Here is a 21,005-nt window from a genome sequence, read left to right on the forward strand (position 1 = left end):
CTATCTAGATTATATACTTGGATATTTTCACTGTCTATATTATTTACAGTCGATATTACTTCACTTACCTTAAAAACGATATTTTGGCTGTCGATATTCTGTCTAGTCGATATTTTCTCCAAACGATATTTAAAACTCGATATTCTGTCCAGACGATATTTTGGAGTCGATATTATGTCTGTGCACCTAAAATCACACATGACCACACTTTTCTAACATTCCTACAAACTCTTCTACACAGTATAACCTTTAACACACATTTATATATATAATCGAATTAGCGAATCAGAGATTATACTTAAATCCATGTTACATAAAATACAACGTTTATATTCTCGTGCTTACACCGTGCTACATAGTCTACACATTTCTTTACTTTACATTTCACCGCTTTCTCCGTTTAATAATTACATACGTATATTCAGTTTAGCACGTTCTACTGTTCTTTAAGCATTTACACGTTTCTATATTAGACCACTACATATACGGTCTTTTCTAATACATATTCTAAAGTGAATACAGATACATTTCCTATTACTTAAGTTACATCGGCTAACTTTACGCTACAAGTGCTATTTCATGTTACAACTTCTACGTTTTATGCGATATGCTTGTAAATATGGTACAGATATATTTTTCATTCAAATTGCGCTCTCTCAGTTCCCCCCTTTGATGACCTCTGGGGTCATCACTAATATCAATTTGAATGACACTTTACACAGAACTAGTCACAAGACTCCCTCTTTTTATCGTTTCGAGAGCTCTTAAACTTTTATACTGTTGATCTTGTAAAGCAGCTAATCTCCTTTCTTGCTCTCTCATGGACCTTTGTAACCTGTTCGACCTATACCATTTGTACAATTTCACTAAACCCAACAAAGTAATTATGCAAATCAATATTATTAAAACAGGTTTCAATATGTACCACACAATGCTTTTACCAAGATTGGCAAACCAATTTCCAACTTTTCCCATTCCATGACCTACTTTCTCCCAAACATTTATTTTTGTTAAATCTTCGATTTCTTGATGTATCTGTGTAATGTTCCGTATGACTTTCTCAAGTGGTTTTGAATTATCTGGAATGTAAGTACAGCATTCTTGGACCTTCAAAGCCTTGCAAACTCCGCCCTCTTTTGCTAGCAGAACATCTAAAGCAAGACGGTTCTGAAGAACCATTGCTCTAATCGACTGCATCTCTCCTTCTACTAGCATTAATGACCTTGCAGTACTTGCAGATAATCTATCTATAACTGTAGCTAGTCTCCTGATCTTAACATCGTTAAGTATTAAACCTAACATAGGAAACATTGCTCCAAATATGTCTCCAACTACTTCAGCATCTCCTATTTCCCTTTTCGCTCTTGTCGAAGCCTTTCCTTCTATGATCGCTAAATCCTTTGCATGATATATTTTGGGGAAGACAATTGCCAAGTAACACAAACCATACCAATTGTCAGGCAGTTTTACATAGGCATTTCTTCCACATACAAAATATACATTAGGAATCGCTTGCATCCCTTTCATGAAATCTTTCGTATAGTACTCTAACCGAAAAGCATGTTCGCAATTTACTTCACCTACAAATACACTCTCATAATATGTCTTGCTTCGAGTTAAACATAACTTTCCTTTCTGCGTTCTATCCAAAGCTATTGGACCATTGCTACCCTTCTTCTTGTGTGCTTTTTCTTCTTCAGTCCAATCAGTTTTCCACTGTCCTGACATTTTCAGAATCTTCTGCCTTCTGTACCGGTCATCTACTTGTCCTATGAACTTTTTCTCTACCTCTGACACCTTGCAAGTCAGATTATTTCTGCGTGCATATGAAGTATCTAATGTATCCCAAGGAAGAAAGAATTTGGCTAATCTATCTTCCTTTTTATAATAGTCCCACTTATTCATTTGTTTATAATTCGGGACTTCAGGCAGTACCGAATCATAATTTGAAAAGTAGTACTCGAACCCTTCTCTACCATAAAATATACTGAGCAATAAACTACATGTTATCCCATATGTCAGTGGGAGATGATGATATCTGATGCCTTCATCTACGGAAGCCGGCAATTGCATGCATACATAACAATCCTTGGCCTCCATGGCATCAATATACTCATACAATAGCTTGGCATATGCGTTTGATCTAAAATTTCCCTGCGACTCGTCTCGTGTAACCTACGAGCTTCATTTGCCAGTAACGCCTTTTCACGGATGACATTGCTCTCCTCCTTCTTTCCAACAAGAGCAGGTTTCAAAGTCGTTACAGGCTTTACATCTGTTATCTCCTTTTCACTTGCATGTCCTACTATGTATGATATGGTAACTACTGTAATAATGAGAAAACTTACTACCGCTATTAGTGTACCTATTATGCATTTGGCTTTTCGGTTTGGGTTGCCATTCTCCATGTTATCAGAACAGCGTAGCTCTTTCCTTTTCGAAGAAAAGTTTCTTTTCAAGTCTTTGTCTTGCTTTGTTCGCTTTCTCAGTCTGTAAAGCGCTCTTTAGCAACAAAAGTCTCTTTTTCACAACAATGTCTTTTTATCTTCAGCAATAGACAACCCTAACCCTTCTCCGTCCTCTAAATGTAATCCCTAATTTTATTCTTCTTTCCACTCGGCGCTAGGTTATCTTCTTCTTTATAGCTTAAACACAAAAGTCTTTATGCATCTACAATGATTCTCGTACCTGCAGCTCTAATAACGTGTTCCAATAGTTCTAAACGAATGACTTTTTCTTCTTGTTCTGGTATTTGATGCCCAAAAGTCGGAAACTCTAATCGATTCAGCACTAGATCTTTGATCCGACTTAGGTAAAGGGGAATGGGAAGTGTGAAAGTCAGTAACCCCTCAGTCTCGATTCCAGGCGTCAACATCCATATCTCCACTGCCACAAATGGATCGAGATTGATCACTTGCACTTCTCTCACTCTCCCAGATCTCTGTCCCCAAGACATCTGCTACATAAGTCCATTCAGGGGTGGCGTACCTTCTGCAGGGCACACGTACCCTTCTTGATCTTCTCGGACTCTCAGAGCCTGAATCCGTAGCTTCTTCGTCTAGCTCTGAATCTTCAGAGATCGGGACAAGGGTGCTCTCTGGATTTGCTTTTAAGCTTGACCTTCTCCTTCTTTCCGGCCAACTAGCTTCTCCATTCCTTGTCCTCCTGCTCCTTGTTCTTGGACTCGTCTCTTGATCACTTACAGCTTGTTCGGTATCTGACTCGAACTCCCAGCTACTTTCTTCTTCTGAGACGACTTCGGTCTCACTGGTATCCTGACCGTCGTCGGCCTGTTCCGACACAAGCTCAGCCTCTTCAATCACCTCTACAGCTTGGCTTTCCCTCTCTGTGGCTTCTCCGCTTTCTGCTGGATTCTCATCCGAGAGAGGAGCTGTTTCTTCCAGAGGTGCTGGAACTCTTCGGGTGTGTGAGGCGTGTATCCAGTTGGGCAAGCCTCCACACTTTACTGCAGTGTTCGTAACTAGTATGACTTGAAATGGTCCTCGCCAGCGCACGTCTAGACAGTTCTTCCTGACATGCTTCTTCACCAGGACCCAGTCCCCCGGACACAAGTCATGGCACAAATCTTGTGCTGATGGAACCTCTGCAGCCTGGACCTGGAGGGACACAGAATGAATGGCATCAGATAGTCCCTTGCAGTAGTCCAAGATCAAATCGTCTGTGATGTTCAACAACGCTGCAGTCGGAACCGATGGCAATCTCATAGCTCTTCCCATTAGCACCTCGTGTGGAGAGAGACCTGTTCTCCTATCTGGTGTGCTACGTATGCTCATGAGAACCAATGGAAGTGCATCAGGCCAACTCAGAGATGTCGATGAACAAACTTTGGCAAGTCTGGATTTAATCGTGCTGTTGATTTGCTCTACAATCCCCGAAGCTTCTGGTCGATAACTACAGTGGAGCTTTTGGTCGATGCTTAAGGCTGAACATAGCATCTTCACTATTTCGCTGTTGAAATGAGTTCCTCTGTCCGATTCCAAAGAGGATGGCACCCCGAACCTCGGTATCAACACTCTAAGCAACAATTTTGCTACTGTAAGTGTATCGCACCTACGTGTCGGGTAAGCTTCAACCCATCTAGAAAATATACAGACTATCACTAAGACGTATCTGAGTCGATTGCACTTAGGCATTTCAATAAAATCCAGCTGCATTCTATTGAAAGGCCCCCCAGACCTCCCTATGTGACTCAATGTGACTGGTGTTCTCTTTCCTACGTTTAGTTGCTGACAGATCGCACAACGCTGACATACAGCTTCTGCCGCTACTCTAAACTTCGGATTATACCACGTTTGTCTGAATACTCTCACCATAGCATCTCTACCTATGTGTGCTGGTCCGTGCAATCTCCTTGCCATTGGACTAACAAGTTCGTTTGGTAAAACTGCTCTCCCATCTGCAGAAATCCAAAAATTCATTTCACTTTTAGTACATCCAGCTATCTCCCATGCTTTTTTCTCATCATCTGGAGCATTTTCCTGAACACACTTTAATTCGTCCCACGTATCTACAGTGTCTAACAACATAGTCAACTCAGTTCTTTCTTGTATTCCCCCCACTTCTACATTGGTGTGAGAATACCCCTGTTCTGCACAATAACGTGCAACTTCGTCTGCGTAGCGGTTACCTTGCGACACAAAATCAGTATTCTTTGTGTGCGCGGCGCATTTGACAACCGCTATGGCTGTCGGACCTTGTAATGCCTCTAACAATAATCTCACGAATTCTCCATTCCTAATAGGAGAACCCAAGGAGGTCATGTAACCTCTTTGAGACCATAACTGCCCATAGTCGTGAACTACCCCGAAACCATACTGGCTATCGGTGTATATGGTGACTCGAATTTTGTTACCTGCCAAACAGGCACGGGTCAAAGCAATGATTTCAGCTACCTGAGCGGAATGTACTCCTTCCAGGCAAGCGGCTTCCACAACTCTGGTAATTGTACAAACTGCATATGCTGCTCTCAGCTGACCAATATCGTCTCTTACGCATGAACCATCAACAAAGAATATTTCATCGGGGTCAGTCAATGGTTCATCTACGATATCTGGTCTCGGTTTGGTGCATAGTTCAGTCACATCAAGGCAGTCATGATCTGTACAAATTTCATCATCAATATCATTTGGAAGTGGCATCAAAGTAGCAGGATTCAAGACAGAGCATCTCTTTAGGGTCACATTCTCAGCAGCCAATATGACTTGCTCGTAGCGTGTGAGCCTACTATTCGTCAAATGCTGAGTCTTAGTCCTGGTCATTAACAATTCCACAGAATGCGGTACGTACACCACTAACTGATGTCCCATTACCACATTTTCACATCTTTCAATGCTGACACCCGTTGCAGCAACGGATTTGAGACATCCGGGCAACGCTGCGGCTACTGGATCTAATGTAGCCGAAAAGTAAGCAACTGGCCTACGCGCGTTCCCGTGTATCTGGGCCAAAACTGCTAAAGCACAACCTTCTCTTTCGCAGCAGTAAAGCAAAAATGGTTTTCCGTAATCAGGCATTCCCAAAGCCGGGGCACGACACAAGTCCTCCCTCAGCTGCAAAAATGCCATCAAACAATCTTTGTCCCATGGTACCGGATCACTCACTCCTTTGTGCGTCAGTTGTAGTAAAGGTTTTGCCTTCAGTGAAAAGTTGGCTATCCACTGCCGACAATAACCGACCATGCCTAGAAACATCCTGACTTCTCTCTGTGTTTTAGGCGCGTTCATTTTCATGATCGCCTCTATTCTGTCTGGAGACACCTTCCGTTTTCCCTTTTCAATCCTGTGGCCCAAGTATTGCACTTCAGTCAGACAATACTGCAATTTACTTGGAGACACCTTGTGTCCGTTCTCGGCCAAGTGATTTAACAAGGTGATGGTGTCTACCTTGCAAGCTTCCTCAGTTTCTGACGCCACTAGGAGGTCGTCTATGTACTGGACTAGAACCGAGTTCTTGGGCAGTACTAGACTTTCAAGATTTTTCTTCAACAGCTGGTTAAAAATCGATGGGCTTTCTGTATACCCCTGGGGAATACGACACCATGTTAAAACGCGATTTTCCAGCTTAAAAGCGAACAGATACTGGCTCTCCTCATCTAAAGGAATCGAAAAGAAAGCCTGGCATAAGTCTATCACTGTGAACCATTCAGCTTGGAACGGTATCTGAAACAATATCACTGATGGATTCGGTACCACTGGACAAGATGAAACAACGATATTATTAATCTTCCGAAGATCCTGCACTATCCTGTATTTCCCACTAGGCTTCTGCAAACCCATGATCGGGGAGTTACATGGACTTCCCACGATCTCCTTCAGTATTCCCTGTTTAATCATGGATTCGATCACAGGCTTTATTCCTGCAATTGTCTCCGGTGTCAACTTATATTGTGGTGTTCTTGGATACTCAGCATTGGGTTTTACCATGATCTTTACCGGTTCTACCCCTTTAATCAGTCCTATTTCCTCTCCAGTAAAATCCCACACCTCAGCTGACACTGTCTCCTTTAAGTCCTGTGGAAGCTCCTCCACAGTTAAGGTAGGATATAGTTCCACGCATCCCTGCGAGTTTACAACCTTAAAATCGGCATCATCATCGTTAGTCTGCACTTCTACTCCTTCAGGTGTGCAATATATGGTGCAATTTAGTTTACACAACAGATCTCTTCCTAGCAGACACACAGGGCTAGAATCACAAATCACAAACTGATGTTCATCACTGTAGTTCCCTATCTTCACTGACACTGGTTCAGTCAGAGGATTCGTCATTCTCCTGTTTGCGACTCCTACCACCTGAATCGTCTCTCCCGACATTGGCAAACCTGGGACGACCGCCGGTCTCAAAGTGGATCGAGTGGCCCCCGTGTCTACCAAAAAGGTCGTAGGACATCCAGCCACCTCAGCTTCTACGTATGGTCCTCTCTGGTCTACCTCCAGGGCTGCTCCTAGAGTACAGTCTTCTTCCCTATTCACTCGTTGCCCCGTAAGAGGATCAACGTAGTAGCATTCTTCTCCTCCTACGAACAGTGGCAGTTGTCTATAGGTTTTCCCTCCATTTGCAATGCGAGGCGGTTGAGGGAACGGTGCTCGAGGAGTCTGAGTCCCCCCTTTGATAAACTTTCCCTTCGGGACTGCTGTTCCCTTTACCATGCTGGTTTGAACCTCATCCTCCTCCTGTTCTAATTCCCCCGTCTCGACATTATAGGGACACTCGCGTCTCCAATGTCCCACCTCGTTACACTGATGGCACCTCGTTGTCTTTTTCAGTGTCGCGATATCTACCCTCGGTCTCGGTCTTTCTTCCTCATCTCTGCTTTGGTTATTCTGTTTCTTTCCTAGTGTTCCTGTTCCCTGTTGCCGCTGTCCACCCTTTCCAGCTGACTGCATCTGCACCAACATCAGCTTTTCCTTAAGTTTCTTTGCCTTTGAATCTATTTCATCGCTACAGTACCTCGCATACCTCAGAATCTCATCTAAAGGTTTGTTCTGCCAACAAATCAAATGCTGTTGAATCATCAGGCTTATGTCTGGCCTCAATCCTAGGACAAACTTCGACACAAACTGTCCTATGTCTTTGGGGTCCATCACATCCAACCCACTGTACTGTTTGAATGCTTTCAGCAATCTCTCATAGAACTCGTGAACGGTCTCCTTAGGCTCCTGAGTTGTTCGATCTATCTTAACCCAGTCTATGTCTTGCACCGGCACCTTCTCTTTTAACCATGCAATTACCCTCTCGTACTTTTCCATGACTCTCTCTGATGGACCATTCGTCCGGGCATCTCTATCTGGTTCACAAATGGGCCATTCGACACTAAGTTTGCATGCCGTCCACAAATCTCCGGGTACTACGATATCAAACAGGGTGTTCAAGTCGATCCACAGTACCTTAGAGATCTTCACAAACCTCTCTACCTGCTTATACCACTCGACGGGGTTCTCCCTGAGCTTTGGAAAGGAATTGGTAAATGCCGCTAAATCCCCCCTACTCCAGGGCACATGCACGTAGCTTCCGATCGCGATTTCTCGCAAAGGGAAAGCTTCCATTCGCATTATCTCTCCATCCTGGGACCTCGCAAGTGTACTCCTTCTGACGGATCCCCTCTTAGACCATCTTTCCTCCCATTTATCCAAATCCCTCCATACTCTGATACTCAGGATCAGTTCCTTTATGTGTACTTTCAGCCCAATCGTCCTACGCTCATCTAGATCTTGATCCGTGCAATTTAGCCTATGGTTGCCCTGTAAAGCTTTAGTTTGTGACATGTCTATCATATACCTGTCTGCCAATTCAGATAATTTTTCATGAACTGACCTCGCTTTCCGAGTAACATCCTTAGACATAAACAGTATTTCATCATGATCATACAGCTCTATTCTTTCCATTGGCAATGTGCCGTCTATGATTTCATCCAAGTCTGATTTTAAACTCATTACATCGAGCCGTTTCGCTTTTATCTCAGCTCTCAGTACCTCACTCCTAGGTTGTTCGTTTACATCCCTCTCACCCCCACTACGAGCCCTACGTCTCGGTACAGGTGAGTTATGAGGCGTCCTTCTTGCTTCTCTTTGTTCCCACCTCTCTAGATCCCAAGCTTTTCCATCCTCTCTTGGAGTATGGTGGAACAATGTTCTATCCCCCATTACTGCGTTCTGTCTTCTCGGCTCGGTCTCTCTAGATGCAAGATAGGATCCTCCGTTCTGTTCTATATCACTGCTATTCCCTTGCTGTCTGGTGTCACTCAATAAATGGAAAGGTCCTTCACGGTCTTCCATGTTCCCGCGATCCCGTCCGTGATCACTGGATGTATGGCGAGACCTTTCGCGACTCCCTATATTCTCGTGACTCCAATGTCGCACATTCTCATCTGGGGCATGGTGAGTGCACCTGAAACTATTTCGGTACTCCTGTGTCTTGCGTTCTCCCTCACTAAGAATGAGGCGAGGCACTCCCCCACACCCTGTGCTTTTGTCATCACACATCTGTCTATTGCCACTGATGGTATGGCAAGTATCTCCTTTGCTTCCTTGACTCCCTCTCTCCCACTCTGGGCTGCTTTCGCCAGCTCCGCAGTGAGAGAGGATCCTGTTATCCTGATCTCTCCATTCTGCTTCTGTTTCTAGCTTTTTATTCTGAGTCTCTTCAGCAGCATCCCATTCTTTCAAATACTCCCTTAATTCCTTAAAGGTTTTCGGTTTCGGTCCCCTCAAATCCATATGTCCTCTCTGACCCCCTTGTTCTATCCAGGGACCCGTTGCTGAATCCAATGGGGTACTCCGACTCTTTGGTCCTAGCAACTGCCTTTGGGAATTGATCGTATTATTCCTACTTTCCATCTCTGCCCTTTCCCTGTCCCATCGTGCCTGTTCCTCCTGCTGGACTCCCTCCGGGTTGTAGATTGACACTATAGGACCTATGGTAACAGGTACTTGTAGAGCATCTGGCAATTGATACGACCTTGCATGCTGCGTTTCTGGCACCTTCTGGACCACGAATCTTCCTACTACTCTCTGTACGGGACTAGATTGAGGTACTTCCTCACCTTTCTTGGAATCCCACTCTGATGTGGGGAGCGGTTTATATTCCCCCCACCTAGCCCCATCCCCTTGCTGTAGTTCGGGACTTTCGGCTTCTCTGTTGTACGGAGGTGGTCTGTCCATTAATAGCCTCTATATCAGATCCTCATCCGGCTCGCTATCCTCATCCTCTTCTAGAGGTTTCTTTTCTCCCGTGGTCTCTAGCATTGTGAACAGTTTGTCTGCTTCTATTTTTTGCACCCTCCACTTTTTAGCTTCATCGTCCCATTTAGCATCCTGCACTGCTTTTACCGATCGTCTCACTCTTTCTTGGCGCCTATTCAAGCTCTTTTCGTGTGCCGTTCTAAACCATGCACTAAGGGCTTCGAACTGTGTTGGCCTCGGTAGAGGTCTCGTTGCTAGCATTACCGCTTTCAGTTGGTTCAATGCTTCTATCCTAAACGTCCCGTATCTCGGGAACGTCAGTTCCTCATTTCCTTCTGTTAGCTTACTCCACTCAGAGATCCATAATATTGAGTGTAACCCTACATTCACAGCCATATAATAAGCTGGTGTGCCTTCTGGTGGAGCTTCTTCTCCTGCATACAAGCTTCCTCTATCTTTCTTAAAGATCGCCCTTAAACGCTTAAAACACTTCATTTTGAAGAATCTACGATTTTCCTTATTTCTCTTCCTTATTTACTTCCCGATGACAAACCAACCAATCCCTACGCGGCTCTCGCTGACCAGCCTATCCCAGCGCGACTCTACGCTGACTGACCAATCTCAGCGCGGCTCTACGCTGACGTCACTCGTCCCCTCTGCAGCAGTTCCCCTCCTTTCTCAGCTCGTCTCACGGTCTTGCATGCGTTTTCATTCATACGCCGAAAAATGACTACTTCCGTCCAAGCGATCACTTTTCTTGACTGTACGTCCACAGTCTAACTGTAATTGTCACCTCAACTGACGAGACGTCTTTCCTCTCACGTTCAGACGCTCGCCTTAACTGATAGGTTACTTACACACAGTAAACGTCCAACCAGCGTCCGTTACTCATACACTCACTCTGTCACTCCCCCTATCATCGGTCCTTCGGGCGATCAATGGTACCTCATGACCCCCTTTACAATGGTAGACAATTACTCTGGGTGTTCGATACACCCGAACCACTTAAGCCCTTCTCTGGATCTTAAGATTTTATCCGGTTGCGCGCGCTCACAACCTTCCCTCAATCACACTACAGGTATTCAACTCCGCTTGACATTACAACACAAGTACAACACAAAACACCGCAATCTGGCAACGCATGACCCTTATACTCACTCTCGACCGACTCTGCTGCTTTTCTCTCGCACCGTCAGCACCGTCTTCGGCAGGGATTCTTCTTCTGGTCGCCGATGACTAGGGACCTTGGGGTAATCTAAGCCTGACCTAGGTTGCCTTCCTCAAGAAGAAAACCATCCTCTGCTACCAACTGCGGGGAATGAGATTTTGATACCTTTTCTGATTACCTAGATACCTATCTCATTCTTCCTTTTGGATCGATTATTTTCTGTCATTGAGTAAAAGACAAACCCCACATAGGTTAAATCAACCCCATAGACTGACGCAACTCTGAAGAACCACTTACGACTGATAAAGTTTTAAAAGTTTAATATAAAATTAATATCAGTTGCATATACAATCCTCTCAGGATAAGATTCACCAAGTATACAGGAACTAAAAGGAACATAAATTCCCTAAAGAATCTAAGTCTACAAAAGAATACAATTAAAATCAATTCCAGAATCAACAGATTAAAAAGCATAGACACAAAGTGGTTCCGTTGCGTCATCTAAAAGAAGAGAATAAGCAAGTTAAATCTGTCCCTACTCTATGCTAGGTGACATCCCTACTTCGCAAGTTCTTTACCTAAAAAAGGTGTCAGCAGTTTGACTTCCAAAGAAGTTCAAACTCTCTTAGCCTCTAATGGTAACCTATGTCGAGAAGCAGTACCCTCTCTGCCTACCCATCCGCTCTCTAAGGGTCCTCGGCCTACTGCTCTCTTGCGCTCTGCTCTTTGCTCTCAGGCCATCTGCTCTCGCTCTTCGCTTGCTCTTCTCCCCGGGGTGCTGTCCCTAAATACACAATCACAGTATGGGTGGAACGCCCCTTGACGCCCACCACGTATACATTTACACATGCTCTCATTCTTGGATTTTTCCATTGCTTCATCTCTTCGCGTCGTCCGTTAAGTTGACCTTGCTTCTTAGGCGCCATCTTCGTCATCTTGCTGGTGACTTCATTGACATTCCAGTTGACACTTTCAGAGCAAAGTCTATCACCTTAACAGAACTCCATTCTTTACGGTTGTGACCATAACCTCGTTTGGTCCTGTGAACGGTCATTTCTAAACAAGACCCAAATTCCAAGCGTCTCTTATCTCACTTAGGCCATAAACTTCGTCCAGCATTGTCACCTTAAATCTAACAAGACCTTTGACTCTTGTCTCGCACGTTCAGATCAAGGCTATCCCCTGTTCCTGTGAGCCCACTAAATTACGTACAGCGGACTACACTCTTGCAAACCCTTGGTCAGTTAGGTTAAAATTACACATGACCACACTTTTCTAACATTCCTACAAACTCTTCTACACAGTATAACCTTTAACACACATTTATATATATAATCGAATTAGCGAATCAGAGATTATACTTAAATCCATGTTACATAAAATACAACGTTTATATTCTCGTGCTTACACCGTGCTACATAGTCTACACATTTCTTTACTTTACATTTCACCGCTTTCTCCGTTTAATAATTACATACGTATATTCAGTTTAGCACGTTCTACTGTTCTTTAAGCATTTACACGTTTCTATATTAGACCACTACATATACGGTCTTTTCTAATACATATTCTAAAGTGAATACAGATACATTTCCTATTACTTAAGTTACATCGGCTAACTTTACGCTACAAGTGCTATTTCATGTTACAACTTCTACGTTTTATGCGATATGCTTGTAAATATGGTACAGATATATTTTTCATTCAAATTGCGCTCTCTCAAACACATTATCTGTTTGTCCCTCAGACTGTCACTATGGAACAAACAACTGCACACTGACTGTCCCTTTCCATGTTTCTCCATCACATCCTGCTCTCTGGAATTGGAGCACCCCCAGGCTCCGCACACCGTACAGTCTTGCACTCGGCTTCTTTTCTGCTGATGCTCCTGGTACAATTGAAGGCTGCATGTGAAGGCCTCCTCTGCTCAATGGAGCCAGTCCAGCACGATTATAAAGTGCTAAAACACATAGCAAAATCTGGAGTTGTACCAGGATTTTCATTTTTCAAACTAAGGTTTCCAAACATTTGATTGGATTTTCGATAAAAATTCAAAGACATTTGTTTTGATTTTTGAAAAACAAAAAAGAGAGGGTTTTGTGACGGTTGATTTAGCAGCAAAGAAAATTAATCCAATTTTTTTCTCTCCTACAGATAGCAAAGCAACTCCTTGAGCGCCAGCCACCAGAAAGAGATCGAAGCTTGCCTGAGGTCGAAGGGGTGACCCATGAAGTCATCCTTATGCTTGGATCCGATGAGACGGTGAAGACCAGCGGTGAATCTCTGTTTCAGAAGGAGAGCGGGACCACTAGGCAGAGGACGTTGATGGAATGGAATGAGAACACGCGGCACTTTACTCTTCTCCGCACCAGGGGCGCCAACACCGTGGAGCTGACGCTGCATACAAAGCTCCTTGTTGTAGGTCATGGGGCGGTGAGAGGCGCAAACTTTATGTTGGGTGGGAAGACTTCGAAGCAACTAGCGGACTCCCTCCTGTCCCTCTCAAGAAAGAGAGCAGAGCTTCACATGGCTAAGAAAAGTAGGACCCTCCGAGAAGTTAGCCTGGTTTCCTGTGATGCTGTGGGGGCCAAAGGGAAGCAGTTTGTGGAAGAGCTTTTGGTGAATATGCGGGAAGGGGGGCTGGAAGTTGGGTCTGTCTCAGCACGAACTGTTTCAACCTATGTCTTACCTGATGGGACCAAGAGAACCGCAGAGTCAGAGGCGTCTGAGCTCTGGAGCCAACATAACCCAAAACACAAGAAAACATTCTACTTAGGCGATGACAACAAACTTCACGAGACTACAGACGGCTCAAGAAAGAGTCGCCAGTGGCATGAAGAGAATAAAGGTACCTTAGAGTTACATCCACTCAGCCCCCCCACAAATGAGCCTCTTTACGCTAAATACAAAAATAAGTATCATCTAATTGAAGATGACGTTGTTAATGATATCATTGAGACTAAAGTCAGGGAGCTTTTTCCTCCAGACATCGTGCCAGAACAGGATATGGAAGGTACAATAACGGAGAGGGTGCCAATATTCAGGATGGATGGTAATACTGTATTGCAAGATGTCAGAACAGTGAACAAAATGGATGGACTGAGGAAAACTATCAAACAGATGATCCGAGACTCCAACCAGATTCGCCGTGAGATGTTGCAAACTAGATTCAAATTATTACAACGTGAGAAGATTATTGAGAGTCTGGATTTTGACCTGAAAACCACATGGGAAAAACTACATGAGCGAGCAGAGACAAACCAGAATCTTAAAGACTTGGAGACTGAAATTATCGGGAGGCTATCCAGTGAATTTCGATATTTTCGCTTCAAACATTTTGTTTATGAAATGAATTTAAATGACTTCTACGTATTTTTCTACGGAGCAACAGATCAATTGCATGCACATCCTACAGGGAAATTCGAAGAAGATTACACTTCAATGGGCGGAATGAAAAACAAACACGATTTTGTACAAATGGCCAAGAACTGGGTTGATAATGAGCATGAAAGAATTTCTAACAACATCAATGTTTATGATGGGATGGCTGTCCTTGCGACTCACATCTCTGAAGCTGTTCGCAACCCCCGAGTGTTTATAACAAATAGGCTGATGTGGGATGTCACTTCCACATGGGCAGATTTTAGGGCTAGTAATCCAATGGCAAAGGGGGGTACTTGGAGGGGGCTAATAGCCGGAATAGGCGTGGAACACCAGCCTTCTGCTGAGGTACATGCCGATACATTGGCTGCTATGAAGTTATGGCTTACAAGGAAATCTAGAGCCAATTTCATCACTGGTCAGCTAAACAACGCCGAGCCACCCTTAGAAGAACTTTCAAATATGGTACGGAAGCAGTCTCTTGATAAGTTACCAGTAGATAACACACTTATTGATTATGGATGCAGGGCACAGACAGGAGCTCTGTCTGAGAAGGATGTGGGTCGGATGCAAGGATTCGAAGAGGCGGTGCGGGGGAGGAGTCTGCAGCCACAATTACTGCTGAAGACAGCAGAAGATCAGCAGCACCTACAAGAAAAGATCAGAGACATCATGACGGATCAGCGATATGGAGATCTCTCGGACTATCGGAAAGTCAAATCCCTTGAGAAATACAGTGGTGGATTGAAGTTAAGATTACAGAGCAAAACAGACCCCCTGATGACCAAAGAGATCATTATCTCCGGAGAAGCAGGGTCTTCAAAATCCGAGGAGCTCATGCACTCCTACTTCAGCGACGTTCACTCTACGTCCAGCAAGATTAATCACGGTTTGGGCATTTACGGCACTCTAATGGGCTTCCAAGCAGCAAACCAAATGTTCTCCCAAGGGCGGGACTGGGAGGGTGGAGTCATGGTGGCGCAGGGCGTTCACGGTGTAACAGAACTCTCAGGTGTTAATGCAGTCGTCAACGACTTCATCAGCAGCACCTCAAAGCAGGCGGTTGCGAAGATCTCTGAGAAGCTGGAAGGGGTCGCCGCTGCTAAATTTACTAACTCACTGTCTTCAATAGGAAAAGCAGCCAAAAGCATTCCAGTTCTTTCTGTTGCATTTACCACATTTAATATATATGAAGATATTAAGCAGGACAGTGCCATTGGATTCGTGGATGCCGCCTTGGATGGAACAATATTAGTAGCCAGCTTGGTTGGGCCGGAAATGCTGCCAGTCACTGTTGCTTTGACTATAATTCGCTTGGCGATAGATCCTTTGTACCATGAGATCAAGCACGAGCTCGACTCATTGCCGCCCCAAGCCAGTGATGGGCAACGTTTGGTGGCAGTCCTAAACGGAATTGTTCTTGCTGGCAGGGACATTATTGATTCTTTTGTGGAAGTAATAAATCAGTTTAACATTTTCCATACATTCAGTGAGATCTATGACCTAGAGGAGGAGCACAGAAAGAGCATGCAGCTGGTAGATGAGCTGAAGACCCCCGATAATTACTTCAAGCTCGATGAGCAGGGGGTGGGTGACGGGTGCCACAACGTGATCGACTTCACCCAGGGGAAAGATTCTGGCTACGGAGGCAATCTGTACGTTGAATTGACCGACCACAACTCTATGATCGTAACCATCGATGGCCCAGTCACTTCTGGAAGACTGCCCAAAGAGTACCCTTTCCAGAGAGGGTGCGAAACAGTGGACATCATTTTAGGATTTGGGGAATCAGTTAAGGTTGCATTTGTAAAGAAATCAGCCACAATTCTGTGGATCCCAGTGAGGAAAGAAGATGTGATTGGCTCGGTGGTGCCGGATGAAAGCTCTTTGCATGGCACCTACGCAGGCAACTCAAAACCTAACCGGTTCTATGCAGTCCAGCAAAGGAAACCACCAGGCCTGCATTACTCTCTCGATACATACTTCTACAAGCTATTTGGCAACAACGGGAATGACCTTTTCTTTCTGGGGCCACAGAGAAGCGTGGTTCACGGTGGAAATGGCCAAGATGTCTACTTCATCCCTGAGGACGGTGGAGACACAGACATTTGTAACCAGGCAGAGGACCAGGCCATGGATCTTGTAATAATCAACATCACGTTCAGCCAAATATCAGCAAGGAAAGAAGGACAGGACTTGAAGTTGTTCTACAACAACAATCACCACATAGTCATCAGGAGCTGGTTTATGGGAGATTCATATCAACACTTGAGTTTCAAAAGTAGCGACGGTGCATTGTTTAAAGTGGGGAAAGTTCTACTGGATGGGAGAGTCACCCTAGAAGTGACAGTCCTGGATTATTCTAGAGGCACTGAAGGGTGCAATGTAAACCTGAAAATCTCACCCTGGGAAAGAGTCGTCTTTGTTAAAGGAAGTGATTACAATGATGTCATTTTAGGCAATGAAGTGGGAAACGTGCTTCAGGGTGGGAAGGGCGTCAACCTTCTCACGGGGGGCAATGGCAAAGACATGTATGTACTGGAACAGAAAGAGACCTGTGACACAATCAACAACCAAGCTTCAGATGGAGAAATAGACACTGTTCAAATAGCTGCTGAATATAAAAATGTAAAAGTAGCCGTTGTCAGCACATCTTCTCTCAAGGTCTGGGATTCTGCCTCCTCGGCCTGTGTGATCATCAAGGGATGGAAGTTGGGCTGGGAATGGCAGCACATCATGTTCCAAACCAAGGACTTTGTTATTTTCCAGGTGTCAAACACGACTGCTGAACCCAAGATCGTGCCGTTAATCATGGATTTCCGTAACTCAGATACACGGGTGACCCTTGACCTAAACACCACTCCATGGAATGAGCACACAATGACCGTCATGGGGTCATCATTCAAGGATGTCATCACGGGCAACAGAAAACCCAACTTCTTTGGTGGTGGTGACGGGGACTTCCTAAAGGGAGGGGATGGGCGTGACACTTACACTGTTGATTGCAAAACTGAGCAACCTGCTATTATCAATAACTATGCAGAAGACAGCCTGCCTGATGTTTTGTTTCTGAAAGAGAAGTTTAGCACACTGAGATATACAAACCCTGCAGACTCACCTGACGTCATCATCAGGGGTAGGAGATGTGCTGTACGTTTGCAAAATTGGCACCTATCTGAACAGAACCGGCATCTACGGATCCAGACAGAGGATGGGATAACTTTCGAGCTTGGGAACGGAAATGTACCCCTAGTCTATGCCGTGGACTATTCCACGTCAGATAGACATCCTGATACCATTGACACTCGTACTGGTGTCTACTCAAGTGCAACAAAGATAATTGGTCCCCCAAAGTTTGTTGCAATATGGGGAAATGAGAAGGCCAATTTCATCGACCCTGGTAGCGGGGGCGCCTTTATGTGTGGTCTCAATGGTAAAGATACGTATATCCTCAAAGCAGAATATCAAGGAAGATATGTTCTTGATAATTTTGCAGAAGACCAAAGTATTGATTTTCTTATTCTCGATGTGGAGTTCAAGGCTATCAATATATCTCGTTTATCAGAAACAGATTTGCTCATTAGTGCACCACCTGCAGCCAGGTGGACATGTGAGCTAAAAGGATACATTCAGCATAAAGAGCAGAGACACCTGATAATGCAGAGCAGGGACAAGGTTTGGTTCACAGTGTCTGAGGAAACTTTTCAGATCCAGCCCTTATTTCTGGATCGCAAGGATCTTCCAACAGACCTCCACCTGACACTGTCTGATGGCCATCTTCGCACCATTCCAACTGTATATGGATCAGTACGGAACAGAAACACCATCATGGGAAATGACCTGAAGAATGCATTGGTGGGTGGAAAGGACACTGACGTGCTCTATGGACTTGGGGGCAATGACCTTCTTCAGGGGTCTGATGGGACCGACTACCTGTCTGGTGGAACTGGGGATGATGAGGTCCATGGAGGAGAGGGGGACGACTATATCTTGGCTGGAGCCGGGGACGATGTTGTCTACCCTGGGCCAGGCTCGGATAAAGTCTATGGGGGATCTGGGTCTGATACCGTACTTTTCTCAGGGAACCACACAGATCACACTGGAGTTCTGGTAAACCTAGGCTTGGGCTATGGCACGGGTGCCGATGCTGAAGGCGATCTGTACTTCAGTGTTGAGAATGTGCTTGGGACCAGCTACAATGATATCCTTGTAGGGAGTGACAAGGACAATTATCTAAGCGGTGAAGGCGGAAGTGACCTTATTCTGCCAATGGGGGGCTCTGATGTTCTCCATGGTGGGGAAGGAAGTGACATTTATTACTTGCGGGAGGCAACTGGTCTTAAAAGAATCGACAACTTCTCTAAAGACAAGGCCATGGATATGATCTACTTTGGAACTGTGGGTAATGATGAAATAAAACATATACAATTTAGGAAACTGGAAGATGACTTAGAGATAACATTTCCACAAGGCATAGACACAGACTTTCTGGAAGGGGTTCTTATAAAAAATTGGTTTAAATCCATACACTATCGTCACGTTTTCATAACGTTTGGAGGGGTGATTCCTTTGGATTCCTTATTGAATAGCCTACAACCAATGGGAACTTGTGTGATGCAGTGGACGTCTTCATCCCCTGTACTGAAATGTTAGAATTTTCTGCCTATTTCAATACAGAAAGAGAAACAAATAATCAATCAGTAAACATTTCAATTGTGTTATTGCATATAACATACAATCAAGGAAAAACTATTTTAAACACAATTTAACACCATAAATGTATTTTTCTATTTAGTTTGCTACTTTTATCTGTGGAAAACATATTCTAGTCATTTTTTTAACATGAAGCTAGACTACCAAGTATCAGAATCTGAGCCAGATCCACCACACGGCCAAAAAATCCCAGGTGTCTCAGCAATTCCACTTTCTATGTCAGGGTGAACCGATGGTACACAATTGACTTTACTATTCTGACCACTCACATAACAGCATTGCAAACTTCCAGGATGTTATTTCCATGTTGTACACAATGTGCTGAAAGCATCAATAATTTGGTGCAGTTCAGTATAAAGAAAAGGTGATATTTATTTAATCCCATAAATAGATGGTGAGCCCTCATGGTGAGAAGGGAAGTGGATGTCTGTCACAGAGGATACTGCTTGGGCTGCACGTGGGACTGATAACTGAACATAATGTAGTCACGGTTGCAAAGTTATACCCCCATAAAAATGTGAAGATTGCTTTACACATCCAATAGAAAATCTCTGAGGGTGGCCATCATAGGACTTGATTTTTGAAACGTCACATTGGTGTTGTAATATCTTGTACTTTTCTAGGCCTGGAGTTCATACACTACATTATTATGTTTTCTTCTGTGTATGATTCTAGTATCAATTAATGGTCCATTATATGTTAATGTTTATTTTACTTACACCTATAGAGTACAGTGCCTCAAAGGAATATATTTAGGTTAATTGTGACCAGGTGCTGCTTGGCAGGAGGAGAATTAGGAAAATACACACTCTGCTTTTATTTTGCTTAACTCTTTTCAACAATGTGAATCAAAGAGAAGTTGTTTTAAACAAGTATTATCTAGAATTCATCTTATTATTGATCCAAGTATGTTTTGAAATACATGAATGCTTTGTTTACTTGTACTGTGCACTATGAAATGAGTCCTGAAGACTATCCTCCTAATTTGTGATCAAAAGAACCACAACTCAACCTCTATTTGCTCATTGCTTGAAGTTTAATAGCAAAATATGATCCATCCTGGATAACATAAACAATTGATCATTGTGATCATTTTGCAACGGTCTATTTTCCTTTGTTGGCCTCTTCCCAAAAATATGTGACTATATATATGTATGCATATATGCATGAGGAAAACAGATGTATCAAGTGCATAACCTTTTACAATCAATCAGGATCTCAAGCATGTCACTGAAGTCATTCACATTGTGCCTATGATACTTGTTTTACTGGTGTTCGGGAGCACAAGAAATGAAAAGGATCTGTACCAATAAATGGATCATTAACCTATTAAACCTTGAATACTTCCACAACAAGTGTCTGTTCATTATTTACCTTAATGAAATGTGTCTGTTAATAACCTCAGCTGATATAGAATTAAAAGTCAACAGCTTCAGATATATGCATCGGCCATTGATAAGTCATGTCCAACCATTAACTGATCTATAAAGCAGGTCTGTAAGAGATCTATAAAGCAGGTCTATAAGAGATCTATAAAGCAGGTCTGTAAGAGATCTATAAAGCAGATCTATAAAGCAGGTCTGTAAGAGATCTATCATGCAGATCTATAAGAGATCTATAAAGCAGGTCTATAAGAGATCTATAAAGCAGGTCTGTAAGAGATCTATAAAGCAGGTCTTTAAGAGATCTATAAAGCAGGTCTGTAAGACATCTATAAAGCAGGTCTATAAGAGATCTATAAAGCAGGTCTGTTTGAGATCTATAAATCAGGTCTGTAAGAGATCTATAAAGAAGGTCTGTTTGAGATCTATAAATCAGGTCTGTAAGAGATCTATAAAGAAGGTCTACAAGAGATCTATAAAGCAGGTCTTTTTGAGATCTATAAAGCAGGTCTGTAAGAGATCTATAAAGCAGGTCTGTAAGAGATCTCTGAAGCAGGTCTTTAGGAGATCTATTAAGCCGATCTATAAGAGATCTATAAAGCAGGTCTATAAGAGATCTATAAAGCAGGTCTATAAGAGATCTATAAAGCAGGTCTGTTTGAG

General features: G+C 43.6%; 1 protein-coding gene across 1 annotated transcript in view; it reads left to right on the forward strand.

Moving 5' to 3' along the window:
* Positions 1-20,270, forward strand: part of LOC144762094 (uncharacterized) — a 142,923-nt gene extending 122,653 nt beyond the window's left edge. Inside the window, exon 6 of the mRNA XM_078647221.1 lies at positions 13,021-20,270. Within this exon, the coding sequence (XP_078503347.1) occupies positions 13,021-18,900 (5,880 nt within the window). The 3' untranslated portion in view covers positions 18,901-20,270. The remainder of the gene's footprint in view (positions 1-13,020) is intronic.
* The last annotated feature ends 735 nt before the right edge of the window (positions 20,271-21,005 follow it).

Source organism: Lissotriton helveticus, chromosome 6 (assembly GCF_964261635.1).
Source record: "Lissotriton helveticus chromosome 6, aLisHel1.1, whole genome shotgun sequence".
In the NCBI taxonomy this organism is placed as follows: domain Eukaryota; kingdom Metazoa; phylum Chordata; class Amphibia; order Caudata; family Salamandridae; genus Lissotriton; species Lissotriton helveticus.